A 12,149-nucleotide genomic window follows, 5' to 3' on the forward strand; every position below is an offset into this window, starting at 1 on the left:
ACTTTCCTTCTCCTTGGCAGATTGAGTAGAAATGAAAGAAATGAATCGTGCTCCTTTCTTCAAATGTTATTCAGCCTCTTCAAAACAGGTGACACTGCCCCCAAACTGGCATGTTTGACACAGAATGATTTGACTATAGACTCGGCGAACGAAACCCTCTAAAACGATGATGACTCGGCTTCAATCACACATGCAGTACTTCCAGTAATGGTGTTCCATCCACAATGTTTTAGCAAATCAAGAACAACTTGTATGGTGGCATTTTAACCTTGATCCAATGCCTCACCTGAGACTGAACCAAACTATTCACATCTCAGCTGTCTTCTAATGAGTTTCTCTTGGCTCTCATCATGCATGTAACACTATTATATCACAGTCCAGTACACCCTGTTTCTCTGTTTAGGAAGTTTGCCCCATCTATCTTGAGGGCTTGAACAGTTGAAATATGTTGTCAGGAATGAGGCTCTGTCACAGTTCTAACTACAGGTGACTCTCTGAGACTCCTTAAACTGTCTATTGCACGTGTAATGATGGTTTACTGCATCTATGGTGATTATGCTAATGATATAGAACTAACTGCACCCTATGATTGGAACTGTACTCTGTCTCTCTTTTCTGGTGTAAAACGTGTGGGCTTGGCAGAGATGGATGGTTCTAGACCGATCTGGAGGGAGGGTTCTAGACCGATCTGGAGGGAGGGTTCTAGACCGATCTGGAGGGAGGGTTCTAGACCGATCTGGAGGGAGGGTTCTAGACCAATCTTATTAAGCTGTGTGTTTCTTAAAGAAAGTGACGACCAGTCTGAGTGGTGAGGTGGTACTAGTCTGGTTAGTATGACTGTAGTGGTGGCGTACTAGTCTGGTTAGTATGACTGGGGTGGTGGCGTACTAGTCTGGTTAGTATGACTGGGGTGGTGAGGTGGTACTAGTCTGGTTAGTATGATTGTAGTGGTGGCGTACTAGTCTGGTTAGTATGACTGGGGTGGTGGCGTACTAGTCTGGTTAGTATGGCTGGGGTGGTGAGGTGGTACTAGTCTGGTTAGTATGGCTGGGGTGGTGAGGTGGTACTAGTCTGGTTAGTATGACTGAGGTGGTACTAGTCTGGTTAGTATGACTGGGGTGGTGAGGTGGTACTAGCCTGGTTAGTATGACTGGGGTGGTGAGGTGGTACTAGTCTGGTTAGTATGACTGGGGTGGTGAGGTGGTACTAGTCTGGTTAGTATGACTGGGGTGGTGAGGTGGTACTAGTCTGGTTAGTATGGCTAGGGTGGTGAGGTGGTACTAGTCTGGTTAGTATGGCTAGGGTGGTGAGGTGGTACTAGTCTGGTTAGTATGACTGGGGTGGTGAGGTGGTACTAGTCTGGTTAGTATGACTGGGGTGGTGAGGTGGTACTAGTCTGGTTAGTATGGCTAGGGTGGTGAGGTGGTACTAGTCTGGTTAGTATGGCTGGGTGGTGGCGTACTAGTCTGGTTAGTATGGTTGGGGTGGTGGTGGCGTACTAGTCTGGTTAGTATGGCTGGGGTGGTGAGGTGGTACTAGTCTGGTTAGTATGACTGGGGTGGTGAGGTGGTACTAGTCTGGTTAGTATGGCTGGGGTGGTGAGGTGGTACTAGTCTGGTTAGTATGGCTGGGGTGGTGAGGTGGTACTAGTCTGGTTAGTATGGCTGGGGTGGTGAGGTGGTACTAGTCTGGTTAGTATGGCTGGGGTGGTACTATTCTGGTTAGTATGAATGGGGTGGTGAGGTGGTACTAATCTGTAGAGGATTAGTTTAGCTGGTTGGATAACAGCAGGACCACATTAACCATGTAGAGGATTAGTTTAGCTGGTTGGATAACAGCAGGACCACATTAACCATGTAGAGGATTAGTTTAGCTGGTTGGATAACAGCAGGACCACATTAACCATGTAGAGGATTAGTTTAGCTGGTTGGATAACAGCAGGACCACATTAACCATGTAGAGGATTAGTTTAGCTGGTTGGATAACAGCAGGACCACATTAACCATGTAGAGGATTAGTTTAGCTGGTTGGATAACAGCAGGACCACATTAACCATGTAGAGGATTAGTTTAGCTGGTTGGATAACAGCAGGACCACATTAACCATGTAGAGGATTAGTTTAGCTGGTTGGTTAACAGCAGGACCACATTAACCATGTAGAGGATTAGTTTAGCTGGTTGGATAACAGCAGGACCACATTAACCATGTAGAGGATTAGTTTAGCTGGTTGGATAACAGCAGGACCACATTAACCATGTAGAGGATTAGTTTAGCTGGTTGGATAACAGCAGGACCACATTAACCATGTAGAGGATTAGTTTAGCTGGTTGGATAACAGCAGGACCACATTAACCATGTAGAGGATTAGTTTAGCTGGTTGGATAACAGCAGGACCACATTAACCATGTAGAGGATTAGTTTAGCTGGTTGGATAACAGCAGGACCACATTAACCATGTAGAGGATTAGTTTAGCTGGTTGGATAACAGCAGGACCACATTAACCATGTAGAGGATTAGTTTAGCTGGTTGGATAACAGCAGGACCACATTAACCATGTAGAGGATTAGTTTAGCTGGTTGGATAACAGCAGGACCACATTAACCATGTAGAGGATTAGTTTAGCTGGTTGGATAACAGCAGGACCACATTAACCATGTAGAGGATTAGTTTAGCTGGTTGGATAACAGCAGGACCACATTAACCATGTAGAGGATTAGTTTAGCTGGTTGGATAACAGCAGGACCACATTAACCATGTAGAGGATTAGTTTAGCTGGTTGGATAACAGCAGGACCACATTAACCATGTAGAGGATTAGTTTAGCTGGTTGGATAACAGCAGGACCACATTAACCATGTAGAGGATTAGTTTAGCTGGTTGGATAACAGCAGGACCACATTAACCATGTAGAGGATTAGTTTAGCTGGTTGGATAACAGCAGGACCACATTAACCATGTAGAGGATTAGTTTAGCTGGTTGGATAACAGCAGGACCACATTAACCATGTAGAGGATTAGTTTAGCTGGTTGGATAACAGCAGGACCACATTAACCATGTAGAGGATTAGTTTAGCTGGTTGGATAACAGCAGGACCACATTAACCATGTAGAGGATTAGTTTAGCTGGTTGGATAACAGCAGGACCACATTAACCATGTAGAGGATTAGTTTAGCTGGTTGGATAACAGCAGGACCACATTAACCATGTAGAGGATTAGTTTAGCTGGTTGGATAACAGCAGGACCACATTAACCATGTAGAGGATTAGTTTAGCTGGTTGGATAACAGCAGGACCACATTAACCATGTAGAGGATTAGTTTAGCTGGTTGGATAACAGCAGGACCACATTAACCATGTAGAGGATTAGTTTAGCTGGTTGGATAACAGCAGGACCACATTAACCATGTAGAGGATTAGTTTAGCTGGTTGGATAACAGCAGGACCACATTAACCATGTAGAGGATTAGTTTAGCTGGTTGGATAACAGCAGGACCACATTAACCATGTAGAGGATTAGTTTAGCTGGTTGGATAACAGCAGGACCACATTAACCATGTAGAGGATTAGTTTAGCTGGTTGGATAACAGCAGGACCACATTAACCATGTAGAGGATTAGTTTAGCTGGTTGGATAACAGCAGGACCACATTAACCATGTAGAGGATTAGTTTAGCTGGTTGGATAACAGCAGGACCACATTAACCATGTAGAGGATTAGTTTAGCTGGTTGGATAACAGCAGGACCACATTAACCATGTAGAGGATTAGTTTAGCTGGTTGGATAACAGCAGGACCACATTAACCATGTAGAGGATTAGTTTAGCTGGTTGGATAACAGCAGGACCACATTAACCATGTAGAGGATTAGTTTAGCTGGTTGGATAACAGCAGGACCACATTAACCATGTAGAGGATTAGTTTAGCTGGTTGGATAACAGCAGGACCACATTAACCATGTAGAGGATTAGTTTAGCTGGTTGGTTAACAGCAGGACCACATTAACCATGTAGAGGATTAGTTTAGCTGGTTGGATAACAGCAGGACCACATTAACCATGTAGAGGATTAGTTTAGCTGGTTGGATAACAGCAGGACCACATTAACCATGTAGAGGATTAGTTTAGCTGGTTGGATAACAGCAGGACCACATTAACCATGTAGAGGATTAGTTTAGCTGGTTGGATAACAGCAGGACCACATTAACCATGTAGAGGATTAGTTTAGCTGGTTGGATAACAGCAGGACCACATTAACCATGTAGAGGATTAGTTTAGCTGGTTGGATAACAGCAGGACCACATTAACCATGTAGAGGATTAGTTTAGCTGGTTGGATAACAGCAGGACCACATTAACCATGTAGAGGATTAGTTTAGCTGGTTGGATAACAGCAGGACCACATTAACCATGTAGAGGATTAGTTTAGCTGGTTGGATAACAGCAGGACCACATTAACCATGTAGAGGATTAGTTTAGCTGGTTGGATAACAGCAGGACCACATTAACCATGTAGAGGATTAGTTTAGCTGGTTGGATAACAGCAGGACCACATTAACCATGTAGAGGATTAGTTTAGCTGGTTGGATAACAGCAGGACCACATTAACCATGTAGAGGATTAGTTTAGCTGGTTGGATAACAGCAGGACCACATTAACCATGTAGAGGATTAGTTTAGCTGGTTGGATAACAGCAGGACCACATTAACCATGTAGAGGATTAGTTTAGCTGGTTGGATAACAGCAGGACCACATTAACCATGTAGAGGATTAGTTTAGCTGGTTGGATAACAGCAGGACCACATTAACCATGTAGAGGATTAGTTTAGCTGGTTGGATAACAGCAGGACCACATTAACCATGTAGAGGATTAGTTTAGCTGGTTGGATAACAGCAGGACCACATTAACCATGTAGAGGATTAGTTTAGCTGGTTGGATAACAGCAGGACCACATTAACCATGTAGAGGATTAGTTTAGCTGGTTGGATAACAGCAGGACCACATTAACCATGTAGAGGATTAGTTTAGCTGGTTGGATAACAGCAGGACCACATTAACCATGTAGAGGATTAGTTTAGCTGGTTGGATAACAGCAGGACCACATTAACCATGTAGAGGATTAGTTTAGCTGGTTGGATAACAGCAGGACCACATTAACCATGTAGAGGATTAGTTTAGCTGGTTGGATAACAGCAGGACCACATTAACCATGTAGAGGATTAGTTTAGCTGGTTGGATAACAGCAGGACCACATTAACCATGTAGAGGATTAGTTTAGCTGGTTGGATAACAGCAGGACCACATTAACCATGTAGAGGATTAGTTTAGCTGGTTGGATAACAGCAGGACCACATTAACCATGTAGAGGATTAGTTTAGCTGGTTGGATAACAGCAGGACCACATTAACCATGTAGAGGATTAGTTTAGCTGGTTGGATAACAGCAGGACCACATTAACCATGTAGAGGATTAGTTTAGCTGGTTGGATAACAGCAGGACCACATTAACCATGTAGAGGATTAGTTTAGCTGGTTGGATAACAGCAGGACCACATTAACCATGTAGAGGATTAGTTTAGCTGGTTGGATAACAGCAGGACCACATTAACCATGTAGAGGATTAGTTTAGCTGGTTGGATAACAGCAGGACCACATTAACCATGTAGAGGATTAGTTTAGCTGGTTGGATAACAGCAGGACCACATTAACCATGTAGAGGATTAGTTTAGCTGGTTGGATAACAGCAGGACCACATTAACCATGTAGAGGATTAGTTTAGCTGGTTGGATAACAGCAGGACCACATTAACCATGTAGAGGATTAGTTTAGCTGGTTGGATAACAGCAGGACCACATTAACCATGTAGAGGATTAGTTTAGCTGGTTGGATAACAGCAGGACCACATTAACCATGTAGAGGATTAGTTTAGCTGGTTGGATAACAGCAGGACCACATTAACCATGTAGAGGATTAGTTTAGCTGGTTGGATAACAGCAGGACCACATTAACCATGTAGAGGATTAGTTTAGCTGGTTGGATAACAGCAGGACCACATTAACCATGTAGAGGATTAGTTTAGCTGGTTGGATAACAGCAGGACCACATTAACCATGTAGAGGATTAGTTTAGCTGGTTGGATAACAGCAGGACCACATTAACCATGTAGAGGATTAGTTTAGCTGGTTGGATAACAGCAGGACCACATTAACCATGTAGAGGATTAGTTTAGCTGGTTGGATAACAGCAGGACCACATTAACCATGTAGAGGATTAGTTTAGCTGGTTGGATAACAGCAGGACCACATTAACCATGTAGAGGATTAGTTTAGCTGGTTGGATAACAGCAGGACCACATTAACCATGTAGAGGATTAGTTTAGCTGGTTGGATAACAGCAGGACCACATTAACCATGTAGAGGATTAGTTTAGCTGGTTGGATAACAGCAGGACCACATTAACCATGTAGAGGATTAGTTTAGCTGGTTGGATAACAGCAGGACCACATTAACCATGTAGAGGATTAGTTTAGCTGGTTGGATAACAGCAGGACCACATTAACCATGTAGAGGATTAGTTTAGCTGGTTGGATAACAGCAGGACCACATTAACCATGTAGAGGATTAGTTTAGCTGGTTGGATAACAGCAGGACCACATTAACCATGTAGAGGATTAGTTTAGCTGGTTGGATAACAGCAGGACCACATTAACCATGTAGAGGATTAGTTTAGCTGGTTGGATAACAGCAGGACCACATTAACCATGTAGAGGATTAGTTTAGCTGGTTGGATAACAGCAGGACCACATTAACCATGTAGAGGATTAGTTTAGCTGGTTGGATAACAGCAGGACCACATTAACCATGTAGAGGATTAGTTTAGCTGGTTGGATAACAGCAGGACCACATTAACCATGTAGAGGATTAGTTTAGCTGGTTGGATAACAGCAGGACCACATTAACCATGTAGAGGATTAGTTTAGCTGGTTGGATAACAGCAGGACCACATTAACCATGTAGAGGATTAGTTTAGCTGGTTGGATAACAGCAGGACCACATTAACCATGTAGAGGATTAGTTTAGCTGGTTGGATAACAGCAGGACCACATTAACCATGTAGAGGATTAGTTTAGCTGGTTGGATAACAGCAGGACCACATTAACCATGTAGAGGATTAGTTTAGCTGGTTGGATAACAGCAGGACCACATTAACCATGTAGAGGATTAGTTTAGCTGGTTGGATAACAGCAGGACCACATTAACCATGTAGAGGATTAGTTTAGCTGGTTGGATAACAGCAGGACCACATTAACCATGTAGAGGATTAGTTTAGCTGGTTGGATAACAGCAGGACCACATTAACCATGTAGAGGATTAGTTTAGCTGGTTGGATAACAGCAGGACCACATTAACCATGTAGAGGATTAGTTTAGCTGGTTGGATAACAGCAGGACCACATTAACCATGTAGAGGATTAGTTTAGCTGGTTGGATAACAGCAGGACCACATTAACCATGTAGAGGATTAGTTTAGCTGGTTGGATAACAGCAGGACCACATTAACCATGTAGAGGATTAGTTTAGCTGGTTGGATAACAGCAGGACCACATTAACCATGTAGAGGATTAGTTTAGCTGGTTGGATAACAGCAGGACCACATTAACCATGTAGAGGATTAGTTTAGCTGGTTGGATAACAGCAGGACCACATTAACCATGTAGAGGATTAGTTTAGCTGGTTGGATAACAGCAGGACCACATTAACCATGTAGAGGATTAGTTTAGCTGGTTGGATAACAGCAGGACCACATTAACCATGTAGAGGATTAGTTTAGCTGGTTGGATAACAGCAGGACCACATTAACCATGTAGAGGATTAGTTTAGCTGGTTGGATAACAGCAGGACCACATTAACCATGTAGAGGATTAGTTTAGCTGGTTGGATAACAGCAGGACCACATTAACCATGTAGAGGATTAGTTTAGCTGGTTGGATAACAGCAGGACCACATTAACCATGTAGAGGATTAGTTTAGCTGGTTGGATAACAGCAGGACCACATTAACCATGTAGAGGATTAGTTTAGCTGGTTGGATAACAGCAGGACCACATTAACCATGTAGAGGATTAGTTTAGCTGGTTGGATAACAGCAGGACCACATTAACCATGTAGAGGATTAGTTTAGCTGGTTGGATAACAGCAGGACCACATTAACCATGTAGAGGATTAGTTTAGCTGGTTGGATAACAGCAGGACCACATTAACCATGTAGAGGATTAGTTTAGCTGGTTGGATAACAGCAGGACCACATTAACCATGTAGAGGATTAGTTTAGCTGGTTGGATAACAGCAGGACCACATTAACCATGTAGAGGATTAGTTTAGCTGGTTGGATAACAGCAGGACCACATTAACCATGTAGAGGATTAGTTTAGCTGGTTGGATAACAGCAGGACCACATTAACCATGTAGAGGATTAGTTTAGCTGGTTGGTTAACAGCAGGACCACATTAACCATGTAGAGGATTAGTTTAGCTGGTTGGATAACAGCAGGACCACATTAACCATGTAGAGGATTAGTTTAGCTGGTTGGATAACAGCAGGACCACATTAACCATGTAGAGGATTAGTTTAGCTGGTTGGATAACAGCAGGACCACATTAACCATGTAGAGGATTAGTTTAGCTGGTTGGATAACAGCAGGACCACATTAACCATGTAGAGGATTAGTTTAGCTGGTTGGATAACAGCAGGACCACATTAACCATGTAGAGGATTAGTTTAGCTGGTTGGATAACAGCAGGACCACATTAACCATGTAGAGGATTAGTTTAGCTGGTTGGATAACAGCAGGACCACATTAACCATGTAGAGGATTAGTTTAGCTGGTTGGATAACAGCAGGACCACATTAACCATGTAGAGGATTAGTTTAGCTGGTTGGATAACAGCAGGACCACATTAACCATGTAGAGGATTAGTTTAGCTGGTTGGATAACAGCAGGACCACATTAACCATGTAGAGGATTAGTTTAGCTGGTTGGATAACAGCAGGACCACATTAACCATGTAGAGGATTAGTTTAGCTGGTTGGATAACAGCAGGACCACATTAACCATGTAGAGGATTAGTTTAGCTGGTTGGATAACAGCAGGACCACATTAACCATGTAGAGGATTAGTTTAGCTGGTTGGATAACAGCAGGACCACATTAACCATGTAGAGGATTAGTTTAGCTGGTTGGATAACAGCAGGACCACATTAACCATGTAGAGGATTAGTTTAGCTGGTTGGATAACAGCAGGACCACATTAACCATGTAGAGGATTAGTTTAGCTGGTTGGATAACAGCAGGACCACATTAACCATGTAGAGGATTAGTTTAGCTGGTTGGATAACAGCAGGACCACATTAACCATGTAGAGGATTAGTTTAGCTGGTTGGATAACAGCAGGACCACATTAACCATGTAGAGGATTAGTTTAGCTGGTTGGATAACAGCAGGACCACATTAACCATGTAGAGGATTAGTTTAGCTGGTTGGATAACAGCAGGACCACATTAACCATGTAGAGGATTAGTTTAGCTGGTTGGATAACAGCAGGACCACATTAACCATGTAGAGGATTAGTTTAGCTGGTTGGATAACAGCAGGACCACATTAACCATGTAGAGGATTAGTTTAGCTGGTTGGATAACAGCAGGACCACATTAACCATGTAGAGGATTAGTTTAGCTGGTTGGATAACAGCAGGACCACATTAACCATGTAGAGGATTAGTTTAGCTGGTTGGATAACAGCAGGACCACATTAACCATGTAGAGGATTAGTTTAGCTGGTTGGATAACAGCAGGACCACATTAACCATGTAGAGGATTAGTTTAGCTGGTTGGTTAACAGCAGGACCACATTAACCATGTAGAGGATTAGTTTAGCTGGTTGGATAACAGCAGGACCACATTAACCATGTAGAGGATTAGTTTAGCTGGTTGGATAACAGCAGGACCACATTAACCATGTAGAGGATTAGTTTAGCTGGTTGGTTAACAGCAGGACCACATTAACCATGTAGAGGATTAGTTTAGCTGGTTGGATAACAGCAGGACCACATTAACCATGTAGAGGATTAGTTTAGCTGGTTGCTTAGTAAGTAGCAGATCTTTTGAGAGGGCAGATTTGATAAATCTCAGACTAAATGGAAATACGTGCTGGTCTTAAGGTCAACAAGGATTAGTCATGCTAAGATCCAATCCGAGGGACGGAGGGAGGGGCGGATGGTGGGAGGGACGGAGGGAGGGGCGGATGGTGGGAGGGATGGATGGCGGGGTCTCAAGGGTTCATAAGAGTCTACATTTCTCAGACAGTACTGGGGGTTCACCAGTAGTGTGTGGGGGGGGGGGTAGTGTGTCTAGGGTTCGTTGACTACATTTTCTGAGACAGCATAAAGTATACCAGTATCTAACACACTGTTGTAACCATTAAATTAAGAATTACAATACTAGAATCTTATGACACAATTAAAGGTCAGATTGTCTACGTTCATGGTCTGTTTACATATATTTTATAGACTAATTATACAGACAATTGGTATAAAACCTCTATAAAAATGTATTTATAATTATATGACAATATTATAGAATTTCCGATATCGCATGCCTTTTATTTTCTTCCCGTTCTGGAACTTTGAGGGTTTATGACATGGCCCTCTAGTAAGTTAATAGGATCTCTATGGTTGTAACTGTATCAATGCATCTCTTTTTAGGTGGTGGGCAGAGTTCTCCTGCTCCAGCTGATCGATCACCTGACCCGTGGTTACCTTAGCGACCCGCTGGTGACCCGCCTCCTGAACAGCACCCGCGTCCACATCCTGGTTTCCATGAACCCAGACGGCTTCGAGTCCTCCAGCAGAGACTGCATGTACTCCCAGGGGAGGTGAGATAGTAAGGGACATCATGGGTTGTGTCTTACAGTCACCGTGGCTGGAGGAACATCATGGGTTGTGTCTTACAGTCACCGTGGCTGGAGGAACATCATGGGTTGTGTCTTACAGTCACCGTGGCTGGAGGAACATCATGGGTTGTGTCTTACAGTCACCGTGGCTGGAGGAACATCAATCTGTCCCTTCTGACACTGTACAGTAACTTCAAAATCAACTCACAGCCTTGGTCCAGTCTGACTTGTGTTGTTGTAGAACTTTCCAATGTGTTTTGGTGTGAGTGAGTGAGTAGTTGATCTGCCCATCCTACTATGTGATGCCACTAACCTTTCCAGACAAAGTGCCTCAGTGTCTGTTTCAGAGTATCATGTTGATCTCCTAGATGGTCAGTCAGCATCTATAGCTCTGTCCATGGATTTAACAGTGGTTACATTTCTCCAGACCCATCACACAGCTGTTGTTTATTTCAAATCCCAGATTGCCCCTTTAAATGTACTTCTACTGTGTCTGAGTAGAGTTGTGGCAGTGAGACTTAAGAAGATTATTGGCTGGATGGATGGAGTGGCTGGCTGGATGGAGTGGCTGGCTGGCGGATGGATGGAGTGGCTGGCTGGCTGGATGGAGTGGCTGGCTGGATGGAGTGGCTGGCTGGATGGATGGATGGAGTGGCTGGCTGGCTGGCTGGATGGAGTGGCTGGACGGAGTGGCTGGCTGGCTGGATGGAGTGGCTGGCTGGATGGAGTGGCTGGCTGGATGGATGGATGGAGTGGCTGTCTGGCTGGCTGGATGGAGTGGCTGGATGGAGTGGCTGGCTGGCTGGATGGAGTGGCTGGCTGGATGGATGGAGTGGCTGGCTGGATGGATGGAGTGGCTGGATCGAGTGGCTGGATCGAGTGGCTGGATGGAGACGCTGGCTGGCTGGCTGGCTGGATGGATGGAGTGGCTGGATGGATGGATAAGTGGATGGATGCAGGTCTGGCTTGTTGTGTTGCTCAGTAGACCAGAACATAACAGCTGTAGGATGGTTCAGGGTGTAAACAGCAGAATGGTTACTGAGATCCCAGTGAGTCATCAGCTGGAATGGGGTTCCGTTGGCCCGCTACGTAGGGAATGGGGTTCCGTTGGCCCGCTACGTAGGGAATGGGGTTCCGTTGGCCCGCTACGTGGGGAATGGGGTTCCGTTGGCCCGCTACGTGGGGAATGGGGTCCCGTTGGCCCGCTACGT

At 44.2% G+C, this 12,149-nt stretch overlaps 1 protein-coding gene across 1 annotated transcript in view; it reads left to right on the forward strand.

The window, feature by feature from the left end:
- The window catches only part of LOC123731977 (carboxypeptidase M), a 44,322-nt gene extending 32,932 nt beyond the window's left edge, over positions 1-11,390 (forward strand). The window contains exon 4 of the mRNA XM_045711361.1: positions 10,751-11,390. Within this exon, the coding sequence (XP_045567317.1) occupies positions 10,751-10,924 (174 nt within the window). The 3' untranslated portion in view covers positions 10,925-11,390. The remainder of the gene's footprint in view (positions 1-10,750) is intronic.
- Positions 11,391-12,149: the final 759 nt, after the last annotated feature.

Source organism: Salmo salar, unplaced genomic scaffold, assembly GCF_905237065.1.
Source record: "Salmo salar unplaced genomic scaffold, Ssal_v3.1, whole genome shotgun sequence".
In the NCBI taxonomy this organism is placed as follows: Eukaryota; Metazoa; Chordata; class Actinopteri; order Salmoniformes; family Salmonidae; genus Salmo; species Salmo salar.